Raw genomic sequence first — 25,180 nt, 5'->3', positions numbered from 1 at the left:
AGCGCGGAGGCGGCGAAGGGCCAAGTTCTTCGAAGACACCCGTTAGGTGCCTTGTACCGTTGGGCCATGGGATCGATAGAGGGATGGCCACCGTGTGGGGAGAGGAGTTCGTATCCTAAGGATAAGGGAACAGCATCCATAAATTACGACGCAACTCTGCAGGGTAAAAGTCCTTTACAAGGGACCTTCCACGGCGATGGCTGTGCGAGAAGCTCACCAACACTCGAGGCCCCCTTTCGCATACCCGCGGATGCCGACGGATGCTGCGGAGCTCACGCGCGTACCCTTGGTTAGCTGCCTATACGGCACGCACACATATGCACGCAACGTCCATGTGGGTAAATAGACGCCTAAGGCCGTCGACGGAGGCGAAGTACGATAGCGCGATAGGAGGACGCTGGCGTAAACCCCGAGGCCTATGAAATCGGGGGCGAAGGGGCGGTTCGTGGGGGTTGGCGGGATCCCGGGGACGAGGACGAGGACGAGGACGGGGGCCCGCAGGGGTGGGCGGGCTGTGGAACTATAAATTTTATCGTTAAGTTGTTTAGACCGAACGCCGTGAACAGTTAAGGGGGTTCATTTGGAAGAGACGTACTGCATACTTCCTCTGCCCTCTCCCTTTTATTTTCGAGGCCCTTCGACGCCGCGCTGACTACTCCCGGGACATTTTTTACCTATAAATCCGGCCGTTTCGCGCTGCCAATTATTCCCGTCAGAACTCGACCGATCTACCAGAACCTTCGGGCCGATAACTCGTTGTACCAACTTCCAGACGTATTCCCATTTTTTCGCCTTCAAGCTCGTTTTTCTGATTCCGTCAGCTCGATGGAAGAAGAAACGCACGTTACCGATATTACTGTATACAAAATTGCAGTCTTGAATCATTTTCAATAGAATATTTATTTTCGTTTTCGTTCGTCGAAACAATTTGAGGAAATTTCAATTGATAAACCTTGTAGTATGAATAAAGTAATATTTTTAGGAAAGATTGGTAATTCGGATAGTTGAATTTTCTAATAAAATGAATCGCTTCTTTCGATAGAGGCTTCAAAATTGTTTAAACGGATAGAGTTCGAGGCTTAAAATATCACAAATGAGCAAGTAAAACGACGTGAAATTGGTGTCTGTTCGAGATTTAGGACACGAGCGTTCCAGCTAAATGTAATTCGCTTCGCAGTCCGTGCCGAAAAAAAAGCTCCCAAAGTATTTAACCGGATCAAATTACGCTGGAAAGAAATTTCCGGCTCATTTATTAATTTAATACAAAGATTACGAAGCACCTGATAATCGGTAACGTAGATACATGTTTTCTGAAAATTATTTTTATTCCAGAAACTTCTGTTCTCGGACCATGTTCATGGTTTCAACAGACGCTGAGGAAAATATATATATATATATATATATATATATATACATACATAAATATATATAGATGTCAAAAGCCGCCTGGAAGCTGCCGGTTTCAAAATCATTTATCCACTTAACGGACCGCGAAAAGTAATTGCGTTGCTCGAAGTTTAGCGAAGCTACACTACGTCTCGAGAGGTGAAAAATAGATGTGAACGCACGTAGTCGGCTATAGGTAGGTAGACTTTCCTTTCCGCATGAGAAAAGTGAAACAAAGAACCGTTGGAGAGAATTCGATTTCTCGAAAAACTGTGCGTTTTTCCCGCCGATGGAATGGCCGCGACCTCATCTGAATACATTATGTGTTTCCCTCGGCAGCAGCCCCGTACTCGGCGACCCCCCCACCCCCTCCCGCCTCACCCCCTCGGGGCTAGGATATTGAAATTTTTAATATCGAAGAGGGGCGAGCTTCTATAGGTTCCGAAGCTTCCCTTGTGTCGGCTCCCCACCCCCGCGTGTCTGATTTTGCTGTCAATATATTCTCCGATATATATTTTTATTATTATCATTCCAGGATACCTTATACGTGGAGGAATTACTCTCGAGGCTCTGCAGACGAAATTCCGAAATTCAATGCCAAAAGTTCGCGGACGTATCTCCTCCGTAATCGGAAACTTGGTACTTGGCCAATATTTGCTTTCCGGTGCTGCACCAAACCAATCGCGTAATTAACCGTTAAGGTATCTGATATTTTATTCTTATTTCCACAAGAATACGCACCGTGGAGACTTGTATTACGATTTTCATTTTTATTTCGGTCTTTCACCCCAATGAAAACTTGTATTAGACCTAAATTTTGGTTTAACAAGTGGGCGTTGAAATCACGATGAAACGTTTTCCAATTTCTATGAACATTTCTGTAAACCGACTAGGCGTCCAAGTTGGAATAAGTGTAATTAGGCAGGTATTACTACAGCAATTACGTCTACAGTCGACATAACGTTATTGTAAAACACTCAGTATCGACTCGTAAACTTATTTGATACAATAATGTTCGAGCACTGAAAATAGGAAAAATAAAATAAATGTATGAAATATGGAACAATTTTTTTTTGTTCGAACGAATAAACAAATAAACCAATCAAACATCCTTATTTTTCGGCTTCCAATATTCTGCAAAAACCTTCATCTTCCCAATTCGCCACACGCAGCGCGTGATCTAAGCGCCAAAAATTAATAGCCGTTAATGTTCCTCCGGCAAAGAATCAATTGCGGTTCTTCAGCTGTATTAGACTCCCGGTCGAGTGACCGATTCATCCAAGGCGATTAGCGCGCCGGAAGAAGCGGCCGAATTGATATACGAGGGTCAGGCCATGTTTCTGCCTGTTTTGACCACCAAAGGGTCGGGGCCAGACTGCACGCCCAGGGTCAAAGACTGACCCTTCGGGCCGTCCGGTCGCGCCCTGGAATTTGCCCGAGGGTCGGGCACGCGCCTTCGGATGGTCAAAGCGACCCTTTCGCGTGACCGGCGTCGCGATCTCGTCGAGCGAATTATCGAAATGTATTCTCAGGTAGCTTCGCGCTGTCCGGAAACAGAGCAAGGGATCGTCGCGCGAATCGACTGTCCGGTCTGCAACGGAAACTGGTTCGTTGACGACTCGAGTGCCTACCTGCAATCTGGACGACCCCCAACTTCCCCCTGCGTGTTCGTTCAAGTTTTTCCATTTCTGATTTTCAATTTTCCCCCCTCGAATATTTGAATTTTCCTAGTTGGTTATGTGTTGTTTCCGCAACTGTTCGAAATAAGGTGTGGATTTCAAGAAACGATGAGGAAATATATTGATATCTTTGTAATTTTGCCAACTGCAGTTTTGCGGTTGGTCTTTTTTTTTCCACGAAAAAAAAAGTACGGCGAACGCTGTGAAGATATTAGTCGTTATTGTGACGTTAGTGGAAAGTAGTTTTCGCGAGTGAAAAATTTCTTACACGATAGAATTTTGTATTTACAATATTATACGTACTTGGTCACAGTTCGTTTTATGATTTTTATTCAAATCAATGCTCCGAAACCTTTAGATTGATAAAAGACACGAGAAGTGTCTCTTCAAAAATTCTCTCCGAATATCATCCGCGGCACGTGTTTGGCATAAAGTAATTTTTTTGTCCTATTTTTACTGCCGCGTAAGTAGGTATCAAATAAATTTCGTTTGTAATCGGCGCTCATTTTAATCCCAAGTCGAAATTATGGTTTGACCAAATTAACGTTAAAATTACGAAGGTTCTTCGAAATATTATATTTAAACAAATTAGTGTTCAATTTCGTTCTCTTGAGCTCGGAAAATCATTCTTACAACTTTAATTGGAAATTAACGGAATTTAGGTGAATTTCTTCGTCAGTTAATATACCAAGCCGTTAAAATTACCGCTACGTCATTACGAAGAGGTTTGATTAAAGAGTTGCCCGATATGGGTTTGACAAAAAAAATCTGAATACATATAGATCATGCAGGATTATCCAAACGGCGAAATAAAGTGGGAAAATAGACGAGACGGAGCGCGTCTCTCGATTCGGTGAGAAGTCGTTTTTCGAAAAGGAATCGGTTTATTTGGCGGGGGGGTTGAAATGACGTAGAAACGCGAAGGCAGACACATCGCCTTGTCGTATATAGTGGATGTCGCTCGTTACAGGAACGAGTCAGAAAGCAGTAGCAGTAGCAGTAGCAGTAGCAGCAGCCATCAGCCTTCATCCAAAAGCCCAGAGAACCTCGACTCGAGATTCAATATTCTAACCAAAATCCCCGGGGCTGAGATCCAAAACTTTCCAAGCGCTCCGCTTGACGGTTTGACGGAGTATATACGGCACGTCAGGGGTCGAAAATTTCCCGGCTGACGGTAAACTTATAGTCCACGCGCGACGTCGGGGCTCGCACGAGTTACTTGACGGACCCGACGTACTCCCGGCGTAAGTACAGTGCCCTCCAAAAATATACCTAACCGTAAAAAAGTTCGCTTGCTTCTTCTCCCCTCGCGTTATACGTACATACGTTGCACATAAATTGGCGCGATTGGTCTTGAGATACCGATCGCGTCTCGGTTTCGAGTCAAATTACCGCATCTTCGAGTTTTCGTAATTCCCCTGCCTAAATCGACCCGTCCCGATTGAATCTCCGTACATGCATGGATAACGATCTGGAAAAAATACCGAGTCGATCAAACGATACGGTTAATTTTAAGCAGTTCGAATCAAATTTCGTTCTACGGATTCTCGGAGACGATCATTTTCTGGGATCGAAGAAAGCGTGAAATAATCCGGAGACCGATGACTTTTCAATGATCGCATCGGGTGTTTGGACTGACTGTACGTGGAAGGAGCATAGAACGTTCTGTACAGAAGGAAGGGCCCGGGGCTATAGCTTCCCACCCACCAAAACCACCCTCTCGCTCGTCTTATACCGCGTGTGTCGTGTGCGATATGGATATCAAAGTGTTCGGGGTGAGGTATAGCCGAGGTGGAAGACGCGGGGAATTTCGTAAAACAGGACATATCGCGTCAGGCGATCTCCGTTGCGACAAAGATTAGAAAGCAGCGATTACCTTTTCCGGCAAAATGCCGTAGCTAGGTACGACGTAAATTGGATTAAAAAAATATTGGGACTATTTTAGCGCTGACGATTCAGCCGCGCCGTTGAAATATCGAGTGAAAATACAGACCCCAAGTTGGCAGCAGTGGATTCGTCGGTAGGGCAGCCCTGCCACTGCTCCGTATTTAATATTTAACACGGTTCTAATGAGGAATGAAATCCGGAGAGAGGCGAACGGCTCTCGCCGTTTCGGCCCGTCGCTGAATGTGTACCATATGAAACGTACGCCGGAGTCCCGAAGGATCCAGGTAGCTGCTGTGTGTCGGTAGCCTAGATTTTAATGGGCCAAAGTATTTTTGTAACCCTTCCGCTACCTGAGATACTCACCTAACCCTCCGAAAATCCGCATTCGAGATTCAAATTCAAATGAGACCGCGAGGATATTCTAATTCCGGGACCCTTTTTTGCATATCGGTCCCACACAGCTGCCAGGCGTCGGTCCCAAATTATATACTTTCTTTTTTCTTTCTCCTTTTTCCTTTCCTTCTTTGATTCGTAACAATTGAGAATCGACAGTATTCAAATGGAGTGCTATAAGCCGGCGCTCGGCGTCGGTGGCTAAAAATCCTGCGTTCAAACCAGGGGTCGTAAAATATGTATACCGCAGTCTTCGATCGGTTTTGCATAAGGGAGAACGAACGCCGATTCTTACCTCGTCTGTCGATCGGTACACCAGGTCTAGTTCAGAAAAATGCGAAACTGTACTGTCAATATTTGAAAAAAAATGTATCATGCAAGCCCATGTGAGCGTTAACCGCGGGAGAATTCATTTTGCTCGTCATTCGTTAATATTAAACGTTGTAGGGTATTTCGTATAAATTTCAAATTGAAAATCAAAATTCTAATAAACAAAATAATGAAAAAATTAGCGACAAGGGAAAAAATTCAGTCTACGTTCATTTGAACACCATTGAAAATACAAACCCGCCCGGAGTACAGAAAAATTAAAATCATTTTTATATTGATATATTATTATTATTACTACGCAGGAAAGATTCTAGCATACGACAGAGCGTGACAGGTTTTCGTATAATGTACTACGTGTACAAGGTCTATCATCGAATAAGAATAGGTGATCTTTGAAATTCCGCGTACATGTATACGGGATGAAAAAAAAAAAAAATTCGATAGGCGGTGAAACTTGCGAGGCGCGGAAAAGAACCGGTGAAAACCTAGTGGCTGGATGAAAGGAAGTGGGGTGTGTATCTCCTTCTCGTCACTTTTACCATCTTCAAAAGTGTCACAGGCGAGAAGCGATACAGGCGTGTACCGAATACGGTATAGAAAACTGCTTATCACCCCGAGCTCATATTATATGTATGTACAAAATATTCGCGACGTAGGCAGGTTGCTGAAAATAAGGGAAAGAAATTTTTTCCTTTCGTTTCTGCGATACTAAATGCGTATAATAAATCGATCTACTACATTGATTATTTTTTTGATTATTTACCATATCGAGGCATCAAACATATACATACGTGCAGTTTTAAAAGTAATTTCTCAACTGTAGTAATTATTGCAATACAATTGTTTGAAACTGCCTCGGCAAAATCTGTTCAAATTACCAGATCAAGTGTCAAGCGTCATATTTTCTCACGGTGTGTTGTACACTATATTCAGCATGAAATCATTTGCTTTAGAGAATTCCTGAGCGCGCGAGAGAATGTATGTAATGAATGTATGTATTACATACATTACTTTACACATAAAGCGTCGGCACGATCCTTGAGCGTTACATAAAGTACGTGAAAATAATTAACGTCTAGCCCTGTCTTTCCCTTCTCTTTCTTCTTCTTCGTCTTCTTTCGAAAATTAAAGGTACGCGACTGCGAGGCTGAATCCGGGATAAGCGCGGTGATTACTAATTATCTCACGGTTTCCGCGATGCTTTAATTATTATCAGATGTATTTATAAGGTGACGTTTGCCTCCGCTGGTTTCAGTTCATTACATCCTTATCCGTTGCATATTGCTGTCATTTTTTACCACCTCACGAATTATGTGTATATTTATATACGCATTCAAGAATATATCTATGAAACACAAGAAAAGGATTTTTTCTTTTTACTCGACCTAACAGACCGATCAAAAAGTATAGGGAAAAAAAATGTTATTTCGTATTTCGAAAATGTTGACAACTATTTGTGTTATCAAATAAAACCATACGTATATGTTCGAATGAACGGAAAATTTTCTTTGCCGTGTTGGTGAGTTTAGAATATATATAATATATATATATATATATATATATATTTTTTTTTCATTCCAACACTCAATCGTAGAATAATGAACACGTAACTTTGGTGCGAAGCTAATGAAACTTTCATCCGACCGAAGACTTTCATCAGCAGTCTGAACGTCATGAAAGTACCAATACACTATCAACGTTGAAAGTATAGACTACAGGGCAGCTCACAGCCGTCTCCCGGTTGAAATCCCTACTATTCGAAGAGTTCTAACAATGCATAGCGAGATTCTTGTACGGCGCACACCGCGTTGCCTAGTTTGGTATCCTCGGTACCGAGTTCCGTGTATAACTCGAAACACCCTCCCTCGAAATAGTTTGGTAAATTCCCGTGGGTACATACACGATCAACTATACGCGTATACGTGTGCATACAAACACCTACGCAATATAGTGAAATCCCGGGAACACCCTAGGACCCTTCGTCAAAATGGACGCTAAACCGATATAACTCTAACAGGATTTTCGATCGCGCGGCGGGCGGGGTGAGTCCTTCAAGATGGCTGCTATAAGGGATGGTTTAGGGCGCGCGAGGGTGGCTACAGAGGTAATATATCAGAGGAAACCCTCTTAGGGGCTCGGGCTGGTAGACCGTTACCCCCCCCCCACCCCCACCCCTTCCCACCCTTGCCGCCCTCTCGCCGCCCCCGAGGCCAGGCACATAGCCATGGGGTCTGCTTTCGAAATACCGACGAGGGACACCGAAGGGATGCGGAACGTCGAGGGTGCCGAGCTTGTGGGTGTGGAGTGTCGACCGAGGTGGGGTCGAGGGATGCGAGGGGGGCGCGAAAATGGAGGTGCCTAGAGTCAAACAGGAAGCGTATAAGGGACTCGCTCCCTTCGACGGCAGAGGACCAAGACCGGACGATTTGCAACGCATAGTTGACGTAGCCGCGACGCGACGCGACGCGACGCGACGTCTCGCGTCTCTTAGCTGCGGAAATGATTCTTAACGGCGTTGCGCACCGTGTCACTGACTCAACGTGAAAGGGGGTGAAATGCGGTGACGACCATGGGCGTCGTCCCGAGGGTTGATCGAACCTCGAACCAAATATCTCTTCTAACCGTTCCGATTCTCATTTATTGTATGGTCGTGGTAATTATGCGTCTTCTGTTCGTTACGGTCGTAATATAATTTTGTTTCGTTCGTGACTTCAATATTTTGCTTACCGCGTGTTTTAGGATTTGTTCTACGAATAATTATTATTACAGCTTGATGCGCAGGTATGAAGTTTTATTCGTCATTGACTTTTTGGTGGAATAACATGTTGTAGAAATTGTTTTCCTCCGTTCTCATCGATTTTATTTTACAAGCCGTAACAAGTTCAATGACATTTTCTAGCAGTTAGAGATTAAGGGCACAATTGGTTCTCTTTTTTTCAAAGTTTTGCCAAAAAAACGCATCGAACTAATTTTCGAACGAAACTGTTGTTGAATTTGATCGATTATCGTGACAAAATAAAATGATTAAACACTGGTCGATAATTATAATTTACGATAGCTTTGAACACAATAACGTGTATCGTGCAGTTTTTTCTGCACAAATGATCTTTCATTTAAGGGCAACAACGTCAAAAAAAATTCATTCCAAGCCTTATGGATATAATGATACTCTTGCAGACTTGGAAGTTGTAAAAACTTGCTATAATTATTTACTTGTGTTACGAGGAAAAAATTTCTAATACTGTCATCTCATATCTGCACTTTAATCGTCATTTAAAATCTACGGTATACGAATTTTCATTTTCTACCCACAGCCCACACGGTGTAAAATATATATATATATATATATATATATATATATATATATATATATATATATATATATATATATACATAATATAAATAACGAAAAATACATGATGGGAGAAAAACGTGCGGAAGAAAATGGTTGCATCCGTATTAGCTGAGAGGATAAAGAGAGCGGGATGAAGGCGAGGGATGCATTTAGAAGAAATAGCTGTCGAATTAACACGGTGGCGGAGAGGGAGAGAAAAAATCCGTCGAGGCGTAAAAGAAAAAACGCGCGACGTCCTGCGGTGACGGAGAAGTGAAAATTGAAAGGCTCGGTGGCTGGCGGCAAAGGTAGCCCGTGTATAATTCGCTCTTTAAAGAACACTTGGACGATAATTAACTACCCCGATGGTATATACATGCAGACATGGCGGCGGCGAACCAGCCCCAACCTATACCCACGGGGTTGTAGGTGTATTCAGGTTTGCGAAGCAGCTCGAATCGCGCGTGCGGATTCGCGTACAGAGCCGCACGTTGAAACGAAACCTGAAAAGGTCCTTTTGCGTTTATTTTTAGCATAACCAAGCTGTGGAAAGACACGTGGGTGGCTCAGCTCTAATTAGCACCGAGGGTGACTACCTGCCGCAACAAAACCGGAGGGATGAAAAATCTCAACCCGTACCTCCGTCTCGTACACATGCGACGCGATATTCATCGCGGACGATGTTCGCCCTTTTGCTCACCAGACCGAACCTCGATAACAACTTGATCAGTTACCATCGGAGCCGGTGGCTGACTACAGCCTAAAGCTGCTGCTGCTGATTTCCCGCAAAATCTCGCTCCGTACGATTAAAATGGTACAAAATATATATATATATATACACACAACAATATATCGCACATGTATGTGCGGCTGCAAAGTGTTTTTACGTTTTCATACAGTATGATAATCATCTTCATCCCTCTGCAGAATAAACGCGAATTAATGTAAAGGTTACGAACACTTCCTATAGACCTATAATTCGTAGCTATGAGCTTTTGGAAAACGATTGCAAGCATTACTGTATCTTTTTTTGTTTTTGTAGAAAGCTTACGTAATTAAATGTTCTCCCCCTCAGTAACAAAAATCCCGAAAATCCTTATGCTCAATGAGGAATCTATTCGTTAAACGAACACAATGAATCTGTATAAATTTCTGAATTCCCATCGCATATCGTCAAGTCAAGTGTTTAATTCGATGTAAATGATCCTTTTCCAGATTACCCGCCGAGAAAAACAGGAGAGCCCGAATATCGATCGATAATTCCGGATTCCCGCAATTCATCCCTCAGGAAGAAGGATGTATACGAAGCAAGAAAACTGCGCCTACGTATATAATAAACACGCGAAACCGGTGACGTTTCCGGTATCACTGATCAGTGACCCGTTTGACATTTTGAGAAAGCCGCTCGTGCAGAGGTCAGAGCTTCTTGACCCTCGCTGCAACTTTTCCAACGGGTTAGTCATGCGGTGGGCGCGGGTGCAGCAAAAGACCTTTAGAATGCCACCGAAACTGGTTTACGGAACACGCGACCCTGCACAGCATATGCAAAACTAGGCAAATGTGTAACTACGTTACACATTGTTAACGCATAATAGCCCGTTATGTAATTTGATGCAAGCAAACACTTGTCCTTAAGTGAATAGAACAAAAAAGAAAAAAAGAACTGATAGAAAAGTAGAGAAGAGTGGAGAACGCATTGGGTAATTGTGATAGACGATCGTGACCTGAGTTATATCTAATACAACCGAAGATATGAGAATCTAATGCGATTAATCGTTACTATAGGAAAGTACCATAATTATCATACGAGTCAGATATTTGAGCAAGTTGAACGTTTGTCGGCGAGTCGGTTATGTACCTGTGCATATATATATATAAGTTGTCGATTTTATATAAATATATACGTATGCGCGCGTGTAAGTAGACGTATAGGGTGTAAGGGAGAGTAACAACGCCATTAACAATAGCTCTCTAACTTTTGGCAATTCATCTTTCACGCTAATTATTTCACTATATTCGCACCGCGGCTCACACAACAATCATATATACGTATATTCATACATATATGCCTATACAGCGAGCACGAGTAAAGCTCGTGGGAGTAAATTGATTACAATTAAAGGGTTGCGCGCGTGTATTATAGGATGAGAGAGAAGACGGCGGTGACCACGGCTCCTCGCTCATTGGTCTAGCCAAGTTTGTGGCAAGATGGCTGCTACCAACCGCGCGCCCTTCTACTACCCTGGCTGATGTCTTCTCAACCAGCGAAATACTCATATATATACACATATATATATACACACGTAACTCAACCTGCAGGTATTCGCCTCCGATGTACCTATCCACCCACCGAGATGCACACGTTCTCCAGGAATAATGCCTTCGTCCTCGCCCCACCTCTCACCATGCCCCGAAGGCCTCCGCAAGATAACTTCATTTCGGCATGACAATTACGACACCTACATTTGTTACTGTACAAGTTTGTAAGAATATCTCGATACAAACGGTCGTTTTGTTCAATCCGACTTTTATCACATTAGACTTTTGGTGAAAAGAAAAGCTCGGAGATTCTGATTGAATTTCTATTTTTGGTAATCTATTATACACTACTGCATAATCGCGGCATGCTTCGTTAAACGGAATTAAAACCAGTTACCGTCTGATTTTATTAACGATAATTTTTACCTTTTTGAAGAGAAAAGATAATTTATTTTTAATGTATCCTATCGAGAGATAATCGATATTTTTTCCATGTTTATGATAAAATGAATTAAGTAATTAGTCTGACAATACGAAAAAATTTAATTGAGTAGGATATAGGCACTTACACGTACGAAATGTCGATGTTGATTTGATATTATTCATGAAAATATACTTGGATCTGCAGAATTAAATCGGTGGTGGTCAAAACATACTTCTATAATTTTTCAAACTCGTTCAGAATTTTGGCAAAAATTAAAAATATGTAGCCTCGGTTTTGTTACGAAATTTGCAGCGAAAAGCTTATGGTCTCGGAATTAATTTGTAACCTCCTCGCCCAATATTGAACTAATGGACACATCGGGAACTCCAAAAATACGACCAAAAACTCGTAGGAAAAAGAACTGAGAAGATACGTCGGAAACGGATTAATTTCGTAATCACCATCAAATCTTTTCCACTGCGGTATCAAATTTGTTCATAGATAGGACTAGAATATTTTTTCTATTTATTGCCTCCGTCGACACAACGTTTCGGTGGATTATAAGTCAACCTTAAAATTTGCCCATTGTGACATAATTCTTGATGTCAAAAGTAAACATTTCACTGAACTGAATGCACTTGCTTCCATTTTCATACTTATGTACCGTATTAAATTTTTTTTCTTTCGTAAGCATCGTGGAAATATCTAAGCGCGTGGTAGAAAATAATAGTGCGGCTAATAATAATTTTCTTTTTAGCGATAAAGCACGCGTTAAACATGAGAAAAAGGGAGACGGCAAAGAGGCAGGGGTATCTTTAGTAAGTAAACAGAACGTCTTATGAATTTTAAGCGTCGCAAGAGAAAACGTTCTTCCTTTGAACAACCTTTTATATTCAGTATATACATATCTATATACACTGCACCTTGTATACATGCGTACATACACCGAGGAAAGTACGCGGCAAAAGAGGGCAATGTAATTTAGAAAAATAGATGCATAAAGATCACGTACGTATATGCGAAATAGCTCTCAAAGTGTTTCCACCTATATTATATACACATACACATTGTAGTATAATACACGTGTATAAGGTGCAGGTGTTTTACAGAGGTAAACGTGGCGTTTCTTGACGACGCGAGTTAAATTCATTTTCCTGCAAGATTAAGGGTGCAGCGCTATTCATTTCATGCATCCAAATCGTCAGTTTCCAGCACTCGACTTGTGTGCAAAATTTGTAAAGTTTAGAATTTTCGAGTATCTTTACTGGCACGCGCAAAGAGAGAACAGCACGACATTTGAAACAAATCATTTTCAATTTCTGCACACACTGAATGATTCCAGAATAAAATCTGTTCGTTGTAATGTATAACCTACACATAGATAAGATGAGTAGTTAAATAAATATTTAATTAAATTGAACTAATTCTTCAATAGATTCAAGATACGAAACAATCTTTTTCTTCAAGGTGTACACGATGCGGTAAGAGTATCAATACCTAAAAGCATTGCACAAATTACAGGTTTCGGAAGTCTTTTTCCGTTCAACACCGACGAATCGTCGTAAAAGAGGTGAGAATCATCGTAGCGAACAACATTTTATAAAGAAATACACACGCAACTTGTGAGAACGAACCTCGAAGAACATCTCGTAACAGTTTGTTTTCATATTGATTTCCGGGCTACGGTATCTAAGCATTCTAAGCAAGTCAGGATTCTGCGCGATGTGCGACACACGTGTGTCTAATGATTTTAGTACACACCGGGATGCCCATGTGCCGTACAAACCTTCGGGGAGTGTGCAGTTATTCGCCCATCCGTTCGCCTACGTAGGTAGGTACGAACCAGTCAATGTGTATAAAGTGTGCGAGTTGGCAAGGGCGGGGATGCAGAGGGTGAGGAGTTCGCGAGGAGGGCGAGGAAGAAGGATAGGGGTGGTCTTGTGGGATTCTTAATGGCAGCATGCCTCCGAGGTAACACTAAAGCTATTAAATACACGCCCTCCTCATTTCGCATTGCTCCGAGAAAATTGGTTGAATAATTAATTTAAAAATCAGCGTTAATTCGATTAGAATTAAGCCTGCAGCATGTACGCGACTAATTTTATATTTAGCTTGTTTCTTTTCCATCTTCTCGGACAGGGGTTGAACTATTTTCCTGCTCTATCTGTGAAATCGCTATCCTTTACCTGTGACGAGAAATTTATAAGTATTTTATCCCACTTTCGTTACGAATTTGTATATTGGCTGATAGAAGGAAAAATTTTTCTACAGAGATAATAATTAGTTTCAGCAGTCTCGTTATAGAACGGAGTTGAATTAACAAGTTATAATCACACGACATCGGTGCAAGTGCACAGAATAAAATATCGACCGTTGGTTGTAGGTACATTAACGTCTTTTTTTTTTTTTTTTTTTTTTTTTTTGAAGCAAAAAAAAGGTTCGCATCGCACGTTGACTCGAAGAATAACACGAGCGTCGTTGGGTGATGTGAACGAGACCGAGCGCCGTTCCCTGAGTGGTAAATGCATTGACAGTGAGAGATAAGGTAAAATTTCCGTGGTAAAAAGAATCGAAAGACAGAGTGTGCAGATAGAGAGTATTGGAAGAGCGGTATGCGTGTAGAGGAAGGAGGGAGGAGGGAGGAGGAAAGAGGAAAGAGGGAAGAGGGAAGAGGGATAGGCAGATCGGAGAGCCACGGTAAAGTAAGAAAAATGTAGGTAAGCCCAGATCAACCCTGCTGATCCCCTTACGTCGTGGCGTTTGACACAGCCGCTAAAATTTTTATTTCGTTCGATTTGGGCTTTCGGGGGTTTCCTACGATCCGATTGGCCGGCCGTGGCCACGCCCTGTACATAAGGGTGCCTTGTACGCGTGAGCACTATCAACCCTTATGTGCTCGATGTGGGTACACTTATGTACTCGGGGACTTCGTATAACAATATATGCCCAGGGACGCATATCTACCGGGTGAGAATTCAATCCGGGTGCACAGGGTGTTTATTTCAGGATGATATTTTTTTTTTGATTATTCGTGTTTTCTGAATATCTACAACGTTTTCTTTTATTTTCCAAGTTGCTTTTTTTAACGCCTTTCGATTGAACGAAACCAATTTTTTTCAGCAATTAGAGAAAAAATTTCTTATTCTCGTATAGTTACTATAGACAGTTCTGAAAAATATCTGTATCGTTTCAATAAGAGTTTGAATGTTGTTAAAATTGCAAGACAATTTTGTAAGAGCTACTATTTGGTGGAATTATCGCCGATGATACTAAATTTTCTGACTATAGGAACGTTAAATCTGCTTGATTGGCCTGCGAAATTTTTCAGATGAAAAGGGCCGTAAGATCAATTTATTATTCTACCAACATCAAACGAAAACCACAACAAAAAATGCTTTCCAGTGTAATACGAAAAATTACTTATCCATTATCAATATATTTGTGAGATTCGATCTTTGTCGATTCTTACATCTATTTAAAAACTTGAAGAAACGATCGTAGCAATCAAATTTTTGATTTATCTGCGATAATTCATTAACATCGCGTTAATATTTCTGAACGACGTTGAATTCATAATTGGAAATTCATTTTATCAGCAGCCAAGATTGTGATAAGAATCATTGTAATGAGCAAAACAAAGTATTTTCCATGAATTCCATTTGTACCCCGAGTTTTGTTTATGGTAATCTGCCACCCTCACGATCTATAGCTTATATTCGCGAGCAAGGTATATAATATGAACCGTCACAGACACTTGACTAAAAATTTTTCTTCTTTATTTTTCGACACTGGTAAGCTGGTCTCAACTTCAGCGCGATTTAACATAAAATGGAATAATCCCGTAATAAAACACTTCCGGTTCATTCGGAGGTAAACACAGAGGGTTAAAACATCAACACGATGATATTTGGTGAACGTAGAAGGCGGCACGTAAATAATTACTAGAAGTAAGCCCGTCGCAGGAATAAATTATAAACAAAGAATAAAGTCAGGTGCGTGTATACCACCGAAATGCACAAGGAAGAGCACGTATCCATATACTAATACGCGTTCGAAAATATGTTCTGATAATTTATGCAAGATGAAAATGAATAAACATTCAGCAAGAAATTACAAAAACGATACGTTAACAGCAGAAATCGTCAAGTTACTCTACAGAAAACAGTACAGAGCAGAAAATTTATAGGTAAGTAGGTGCTAATTCCATGCAATTTGCAAATCATTTAAGAGCAGGCAAATAAGAAACGAGAAGCAAACGAAATATATGTAACATAGCATGAAACAGTTCTTCGCTTCTGCATTTCGCCCTCGATCTTGAACATCATAACATTTGAACACACTAATTACGGAGGTGTAAAGTATGCTGCATATTTTTAAAAAAGGATTTTTTTTTCAAGTTGATAACAAACTGCCAGCAAATTGTAAAGAGCAACACGATCAAATTGTATTGACTTATAACAGCGCCGACACAGATTTTCGATGTTACCGTCTGTTGGTAATAGAGCTCTGCGCACCGAGTATCCAGTGAAATGTCAGAAAACTTTCAACTTTTACTTTTACATAACACATACCACAAATCAATAATGATGTAGTAAAGCCAAAAAGTCGACAAACATTATGCTACAACAAAATAGGAAAGAGTTAAAGCGTATTGTACTCCATTATGATAGAATACCGTCGCAGGTCGCGTCGATAAAGCTTGGATCCTGGTTCCGACCGACCGGAACGACATGGTACGAGATGCTGGGAACTGCGAGAACTGTTATAGAACTACCGTTGTCGCGAGAACGATATTTAAATTATCTGACTCGAACAACGGAGACTCGGCTTACCGTGTCGAAGCTTCAGAGTGCGAGAAAAGCTGTCGATGTCGTGTTTGTGGACAATTTTTTGTTTGCGCTTCGCATTTCAGCTCCTGCAATCGCGCTTACTCGCTTTCCTAAGAATTTGGTAGCACTCTCCGACATGAAATAGGTTTTTCCAACAGTAAATGCAAGTCGGTTACCGACCCACGTTTTACCGTGCTTACACAAAAGCAGTGGATAATACAGAGCATATTTACCATAGTGAAGTTCCACTGTAGTGTGAAACAGATGAGACAATATACAGGGTGTCCCTAAATTGCCTCCCACGGACTAGCCAGCATGATACCTCGTTAAAATCCAACCGAGAATTTCTTTTCCGGAAGCTCGTCCGACGCATAGTTTTTGAATTATAAGCGATAGCGCTAGGCCAATCAGAGTGCACCATTTCATCTAGATTTGCCGCCACGGAAATTGCTGTTTTGTTCGTCTAGGTGAATTATTATTATTTGTTTACGAATTAAATATCGGCACCTCCCCTCTCTCGCTGCTGTACCCCTTTTCGGGCACTGACCTCGGTATTGTTGCCGCGGCACACGCTGCCGGCCGCACATCCATGGGCGCACACTTGTGTGTGTAAACAGAAGCGCATCCTCAAGAATAAGGGATACAGCAGCGAGAGAGGGGAGGTGCCGATATTTAATTCGTAAACGAATAATAATAATTCACCCAGACGAACAAAACAGCAATTTCCGTGGCGGCAAATCTAGATGAAATGGTGCACTCTGATTGGCCTAGCGCCATCGCTTATAATTCAAAAACTATGCGTCGGACGAGCTTCTGGAAAAGAAATTCTCGGTTGGATTTTAACGAGGTATCATGCTGGCTAGTCCGTGGGAGGCAATTTAGGGACACCCTGTATAGGATTGGCATGAAGACGGAACAAACAACAAACGGTACACTAACAAAATCTGTGCTTGTCCAACACATTTGCAGTATAGGACTTTAACGCGATTATTGCTGTCTATTGAGAGCGTTCCTTTTTTGAATCAACATGAATTTTTTTCGAAGAATTATTGAAGTAAGCATTTTTAGTAAACCCTCTATATATCTCATTGTCAATCTACTTTTAAAAAAATCGCTTAACTGCCCTAGAATACAAAACAATACGATTAGTAAAGCAAATACTTCTATATACACAAGATTCTTCACTATTAATATACACTCCACGATTTTCATCTACGCGCTTTGAGCGCCGGCCTACAAATGCCACGCTTTCTCTCAGGATCAAAAAGTATCAAGTTGACGCTCAAAAGACGCGACCAGACTTGAAGATTTCCCTACTTGAAAAAAATTACGTCACTTTTTTGCACATACTGGCGAAATGGATGCACAAAAGTTACGATCGCTCGACTCACATCATGTGAATCAATACCGGGAGGGAGATTGGAAGGGCATGCATTACTGCGTGTCCTGGCGGCCGGCGGTCCTCTTTGACGCGAACCTTCGAGTTTTGCCCATTCAGACGATCACAGAGATCAATTGAGTTGAATAATAATTGATAATGACAGAAGGAACCACCCAAAAAAAAAATGTTAAAAAGAAAGACACAGATACGTACATAAATATCGTGACGGATCCCGAGACGATCACCTACCTACCCGATTACCCATATTCGATCTACGCGATTCTCCATTCTTTGCAACACACATCATTCTTTCTCATTTGCGCTGTGTTCACTGTGACCTACTTTTTTCGTTGATTACCTCTAGGAAGTAAAATGTTTTTGACCCCTGTCTTCTAGCTGCAATGCTATTGTACTTAAAAGAGTTACGTTCAAAAAATGACAATAACGTATTTTAGACGCAGGTTTCAATCAAATTAGTGGCAAGCTTACATTCCCGCCAACCCTATCCCTATAGTTTGTATTACTTTAATGGTTGCTGGTGGACTATCGGTATATGAACTATTTGTAAGATGGATCAGAAATTCCTATGGAATTTGATTACGTTACACTATATCGAACGTTGAAATTGCATTGATTCAATAATCATGTGAATATGATTAAACAATAGTTGGAATATATTAGAACCTCAGATAAACCCACTTAAACCGTTTAAATCGCCATGCTACGTTACAAAGGGGACCAAGGAAAACACCCGTAACCTAAACGCATGCTAACTCACCGGGGTTGCCGAGTAATGGAGAAGTTACTCGGATGTCTCTGCTTCACTCTGGAAAAATAAAAAAATTAACTCGAATTAGTTTGGCAAACTGGATTTTCAGTACTCAAATTAATTATTACTGTTATCTACGTCCATATTTATTCACTGAATGTTACACAAAGACAAAAATTCGTCTCTCAATGTGCCACCTTGAATTATCAAACAATAATTAAGATAGGTATTCTTACCTTCTCCAGGTTGCTCCACACTTTACATGCAGTAGTTCTTGTAGCATCTCAGGTTGAGTGGTGAGGTAACGCCGTATTTACACTGCAATAAGAAAATAACAGAAGATTACTCACACAATATACTTGGACTAGATTTCGCGTGACGGTTTTTTTTTCCATATTATCTCAGTGGTGGCTGCTGCTATTAATAAATGACATGTAGGAATGAATAAAAGAAAGCTAATGAAATGAGCACAAGTAGTGAGTAAATGCACAAAATCAACGAGCAGCTAAAATCATTTACAATCAAAAGCGACATTATAAACAATAATCATATCAATTACGTACCTTCCAATTTTCTTCACTGTAGTGGATGGTTTAGTTTTCACTTTGTTCTCAGAGATCGATTAATCGGGTTACTTTATTTACTTCATTGCTAAATGCGGTTAATGGTGCTGCAGTGTAGTTTGTTCCTGTAATGGGGTAAGATATAACATTTCATTATTATTTTATCGTTTAAATCAATACACGTAGCATTGGAAATGCACCATAGTTTTTATAAAATATAATCAAAAAACTAAACAGCAATAAATTGCGAATAAAAGATCAATTTTCCAGAGTGAAAATAGTGTAAAAGGATAATCAAGGATGAAATAAAACGTGTACCTGCTTTGCGATCTTCCATAACGTTACGACCTGTTCGGTTATTGTATTTTGTTTCCCACATTCATTGCTAAGGTCAAACGATTCAAACTTTAGCTAGAACCTCAATCGATCTCGCTGCAGCTTATTTCTGTAATCAGATCAAAGACCACCCATATGATTTAAATATTTCATATTCAAAATCCATATACTCACGACCAGTGTTAAACAAACGGAATTGTAGTATGTTACATATTACGCTAAGCCTTGGAAAATTTTATCGATTGCCTAAATAATAAAGTGAGAAATAATTTTCATTGTTTTATGCCTGCTACCTTTATGCAATAAATTCATCTGTTCAGCTACCGCATTACATCTTCCAAGATTTATTAACAGGATTTTACAATCCAGCTAATTGCTAACATTAATCAACTTTGTTGCAATCTGTTTCTCTAATCAGGTAGGTTGACGCAATATTTTGTTCATAATATAACTTTAAAATCGATCTAAGCAGCATTCAAAATTTACCAGACTTACTCAAAAAGACAATATAAAATATAAACAACAATCAGCGATTCGTCTTCATTCATTTTTTTCATTAGCGATTATTTTATAAAGTATAAGATGTTGAGTGTAATTTTAACATGTCACCTTATAAGCTACCGACAAGGTCACGACAATTAAAGTCACGAAATAAATAGTAACGCTGTAACGCGTCAACCCTTGTTGCATGGAAGTACGAATCAAAATTCTCAGAAATGCCTCGGTGTTGATAAACAAACGAAGGTCTGTTGATTCGCGAACGGTGAACTGCGCGAGTCACCGCGCTACGCATTATAGGGACGCGAGTACAACTACATGTTAATAACGAAACTCTTTCATTCAGCGTACGTTCCGATAGACTGTTTTTTACGGCAAAATAAACCAAGTCATAATAAACGTGCTAAAATTGCATTTTACAAAGGTCCGTTTGATCAGAAATTGAGAGAGAAAATCGCAACAGAGAATTAACGGGACATTCTCTCGTCACAAAACGCGGTGAACAGTCAAACGTTTGCCCGAGAACAATCTGAATGTGTCAACGAACTATCTAGAAAACTTCAAAATTTTAGAAAGAACTCAAATCACCTTATGCAGACCAAATATTGCGGTACGAATTCTAGACGATCAACGCACGTGGCTCTGCTCCTGCTGCTCGAAAGCGAATGACGCCGCTCACTTACGGAACGAAGTTTCGGGCTGCGCGCGGCGAATGCGCAGAATGCGGCCCGCGTCGTACAAAATTGCTACTCTCCGCAGCGTCAGGCGTAAATATGTATTCTGTATTTTCTGTACTACATAATCTGTAACGCATTTCGGAATTAATTAAATATTTCGCATTAACGCAAAATTAATGGAAAGTACGAGACGAACCGCAAACCTTGTCTCTTTACAATATATATATTACCGGCAACGCTTGCGTTTAGTGAAAGGGTTCTGTTCTGAGCCAAGAATAGCGCTAGTGTCTGCTCCCCGAAGTGTATGAAAACAACATTGTGTTTAGTGACAAGTTTTGGTCAAATTCTGATCAAAATGATCGAGGAACACGATGAGCGGGAGACGATATGTGATTCAGTGGTAAGTAGAGCTGTATTACAACTGCGAAGGATATGAATATTTGACCCCGGAGCAAACGTTGGATGTAATTGTGAATTTTACTAATTCTAACCTCAATTTCAGTCATCACTTGTCGAGGGTTGTCGTTTGCCGGTCAGGATGCAAGACGGCGACGACTGGCGTAAGTTACTTGTAGCCCTGCAAAATTATTTAAAATATTTGGAACTCGTTCCGCTGCCCTCTTCGTTTCTCACACAACGTTTTCTTTTACAGCGCTCGCTGAAATCATCAGCGTCAAAGAGATGCGAGGTGTCAAATGCTACTATGTCCACTATGTGGATTGTAAGTATTCAATTACTGCAATTAGATGACAGGAAACTTTGCAAACATGAATATTCCATAAAACGTATCTTTGTATTATCATGGAATAGCCAGTTGATTAGCTTTTCTGTTAAAAGTTTACTGTCATTAGCCATGAAAACTTGAACTGTCACTGCAAACTTGATATATTTGAATAGTGCACATTGTTTCCCTTCGATATGCCACTCCGAACAACAGGAAATTAAATTATTTCAGTTAACAAACGATTGGACGAGTGGGTGATGGAAAATTGTTTAGATACGCGGAAAGTTCAATTTCCAAGGCGAGATGGTACAGCGCCTGGAACGGGGGCAGCGACACCAAAAAAACAGATTCCTAGCAGGCCGCCGAGTCCAAACAATGTGATACCTGAGCCGGTCAACGGTTCGGCAGTACTGCAGGCAGCGTTACAGAAAAAAATTTCTAGAAAAAGAAAAGCTACATTCTTAGAGAACGAGGATTCTCAAGAAGCACCACCGCAACCTGTACCTGCGGCTACCGGCCCAAGGTCTACCGGTTCACTGGTAGCGCATCACCACGATGATGTTGTAACTAGGATGAAAAATATAGAATTAATTGAATTGGGAAGGCATAGGATAAAACCATGGTATTTCAGCCCGTACCCTCAAGAAATGGTCAGCCTCCAATGTATTTACATATGTGAATTCTGCCTCAAGTATCGAAAGAGTCGAAAATGTCTAGAAAGACACTTGGCAAAATGTAATTTAAGGCATCCGCCTGGAAACGAAATATACAGAAAAGGCTCGATATCGTTCTTTGAAATAGATGGAAGGAAAAACAAGAATTATGCTCAAAATCTTTGTTTATTAGCAAAGTTATTCTTAGATCATAAAACTTTATATTACGACACGGATCCCTTCTTGTTCTATGTTATGACACAATTCGATAGCCGAGGTTTTCATATTGTGGGATATTTTTCGAAGGAGAAAGAATCGACCGAGGATTACAATGTCGCTTGTATTTTGACAATGCCTCCTTACCAGAGAAAGGGTTATGGAAAACTGTTAATTGAATTTTCTTATGAATTATCGAAATTTGAGGGTAAAACTGGATCTCCGGAAAAGCCACTGTCCGACTTGGGGTTATTGTCGTATAGAAGTTACTGGGCCCACACGATACTAGACATTTTACTAAACGTCAAACCCTTAGTCGAGAATGAAAAACCACAGATAACGATAAACGAAATATGTGAACTGACGTCGATAAAAAAAGAAGATGTCATATCAACGCTGCAAAATTTAAACCTCATTAATTACTACAAAGGACAATACATCGTTACGCTTAATAGGTAAGGAGACAACAAATGATCGATTTCATCATCTTCATCGTGATCTAAACTTCTATGAATATACTTGACATCTAACGTTGAACGAAAATTAGTGGAAAAATCATTGAGTTATGATTGTATATTTTCACAGAGATATAATACAGCAACACGCCGCCGCAATGGAGAAGCGTCAGATAGGAATAGACCCAAAATGTCTTCATTGGACACCAAAAGACTGGAGCGTCAGAGCGAAATGGTGAACAAAACTAATATCTTGCAATACAAATACGCTAATGTGATTTAAAATTCGTTTCAGGAATCCTGGAACTGATTATCTACGTCACGCAAGCGTGCAAAATTGTACATAACTCTCGAATTTGTGGGGCTTTTTTTCTCGTTTTAAACCTGCTGTGTCTAGTTTCAAAAATATTGCATGATACATATACACCATATGTATGTATATAATATTGTTAGATGTAAATTCTTATACTTGTACAGATAGAGATCTTGTTAATTATTCATTCCATATGTGTTTTAAGTATAATTGGTTTGCCAACGCTCTTTCTTCTATATTATTTTATTGTATTTAATAATATTTAATAATATAGGAATAACGATAATTAATAATAACAATAATAATAATTATAAGACAACGGCCAGAGCAGTTCGACGTCGGTGTGGTGCGCTTGTTATTTGTTCGGATCTTGTATTTTATGGTACCACTCACGATTGCACAGTTATTATATTAATATACAAAATCGTAGAAAGATCATCTATTTGTATGTCTGATCGTCTGTATGCACGGTAGCGTTGAACAGCTCGTGACCAAACTTAAACTGCGTACAACTTGGGCATAAAATAATAAATCTTCGTCTGCGGCATTGAAGAACAAGCAATGTGGTGAACTTGACTAGATTAATGCCGTCAGTAACCGTATAGTAAGAATGAAACAAGAGAAGTATGCTCAAAAAATGCGAATTTTAGTCTCGACAAGGGAATTCAAAGTTTTACAAATACTATTTTCCTTTTATACGATATGGAAATTGCTCTCGTCACTCAATTTATTCCGTTTGCGTTTCTTTTTCCTTTCAAATGCATTGCCCGGCTAGTTGCCCACTGTTTAAATCCGTTAATACCAGCATTGTCTATACGCTTATTTTTAATTACACCTAAGACTATTTTTAAACGTTGTGGTCGAAAGGTGCAAAGGATCTTTGGTCTGGACATTTCATTCATTCAATAGGTCCAAGTGCACTACCCCATGCATTGATATTAATTTTCTCATACAAGTACGTCAGGCACCAGAAATCAGTGTAGCATGGGGTAAAAAAACAAAAATTATAATAATAACAGTGGTAAGATGTCTACAAATTAAGTATGAACCATAATTACTATCTTTAGTTTATTACAACGTTTAATTGAACCCCTACAAAGTGTTTACCGATTGTAGTATAGTGCCATGGCGGGCTATATCAAAGTTGTTATCGATTATCTGTAAATTGTCTTATCATTGCGTATTTTTGTCTGTATTAAATTTCACGCTTATAGGAGAAAGGAAGAGAGAGAGAGAGAGAGAAAGAGAGAGAGAGAGAGAGAGCGAAAAAGCAAAAAAAAGAGACGCTATGAGAAAAAAAATTATGATTTACAATAAATCAAGCTCATTTCGATTTAATTCGACTAGTTACTTATGTGGTGGACATCAATTGTTGACAGAAAAAGGAGGAACGAGAAAAAATCCCTTTTTTCATAGATTTAATCTACGAACATTGTCAAAATCTTTCGTCTTGTATTTCAGCAAATGTGAAAGATGTTTTTTTTTTTTTAGATTAAGTATTCAATCATGAACGGCGAATCGTAAGATTTATCGACTGATTTAGTCTGTACCGGTGTAAGGGAAATGGAAAATTAAGGGTGACGATGTACAAACATGTATATTAATTGTAATATCAACGAAGCAGTTGCGCAAATTTTGTCGAATATCTTTATACATATAGCTATAAGTATAATTATCTATCTAAATGGCAAATATTCATGAAACTGGACACAGAAATTATTTAATATTGGATAAGTACACATATATATATAAAAGTATATTATATATATATATATATATATATATATATATATATATATATATATATACAAACACATGTATAAAAAAATTTTAAGGCGCATTATCAATGAACGAAATGACTATTATAGCGATAATTACATTACTCTATACAACTTGTACAGCGATACACTTTGAGAGTGTAAAATTGTAAATAAATGAGATTTTATAAGAATGCTGAGATGGGTCTCATTCCTCTGTAAGAAAATAAGCCTCTGTTCTGTACTAATTCATATTTTATCAATCTGGATGGTTAATCAAAGAGTTGTCTTTTCTTACTTTTTCTCAACCGCAGGGT

The 25,180-nt window shown here is 39.9% G+C and overlaps 1 protein-coding gene and 1 long non-coding RNA gene across 2 annotated transcripts; one reads left to right on the top strand and one right to left on the bottom strand.

The window, feature by feature from the left end:
- Window positions 1-18,680: 18,680 nt before the first annotated feature.
- On the bottom strand, window positions 18,681-19,355 carry LOC124295016. The gene is made up of 3 exons (XR_006904917.1): window positions 19,235-19,355; window positions 18,908-18,989; window positions 18,681-18,728 (listed from the first exon to the last, which is right to left on the bottom strand). It is a non-coding gene; the product is annotated as an uncharacterized LOC124295016 (long non-coding RNA).
- A 1,506-nt stretch (window positions 19,356-20,861) lies between these two features.
- LOC107217761 (histone acetyltransferase Tip60) lies at window positions 20,862-24,085 on the top strand. The gene is made up of 6 exons (XM_046743064.1): window positions 20,862-21,145; window positions 21,248-21,305; window positions 21,398-21,466; window positions 21,701-22,793; window positions 22,924-23,028; window positions 23,089-24,085. The coding sequence occupies exons 1-6, from the start codon at window positions 21,050-21,052 to the stop codon at window positions 23,138-23,140; spliced, it is 1,473 nt and encodes a 490-aa protein (XP_046599020.1). The 5' UTR covers window positions 20,862-21,049; the 3' UTR covers window positions 23,141-24,085.
- The last annotated feature ends 1,095 nt before the right edge of the window (window positions 24,086-25,180 follow it).

This window comes from Neodiprion lecontei, chromosome 6 (genome assembly GCF_021901455.1).
Source record: "Neodiprion lecontei isolate iyNeoLeco1 chromosome 6, iyNeoLeco1.1, whole genome shotgun sequence".
Taxonomy (NCBI): Eukaryota; Metazoa; Arthropoda; class Insecta; order Hymenoptera; family Diprionidae; genus Neodiprion; species Neodiprion lecontei.
Note: the sequence above shows the minus strand (reverse complement) of the source record. Positions and strands in the feature narration are given on the sequence as shown.

Coding starts and splice junctions, on each gene's coding strand:
- LOC107217761 (XM_046743064.1), top strand. CDS start 21,050: ATGAAAACAACATTGTGTTTAGTGACAAGTTTTGGTCAAATTCTGATC. Junction 21,467..21,700: donor CTATGTCCACTATGTGGATT/GTAAGTATTCAA, acceptor AAATTATTTCAG/TTAACAAACGATTGGACGAG. Junction 22,794..22,923: donor TACATCGTTACGCTTAATAG/GTAAGGAGACAA, acceptor ATATTTTCACAG/AGATATAATACAGCAACACG.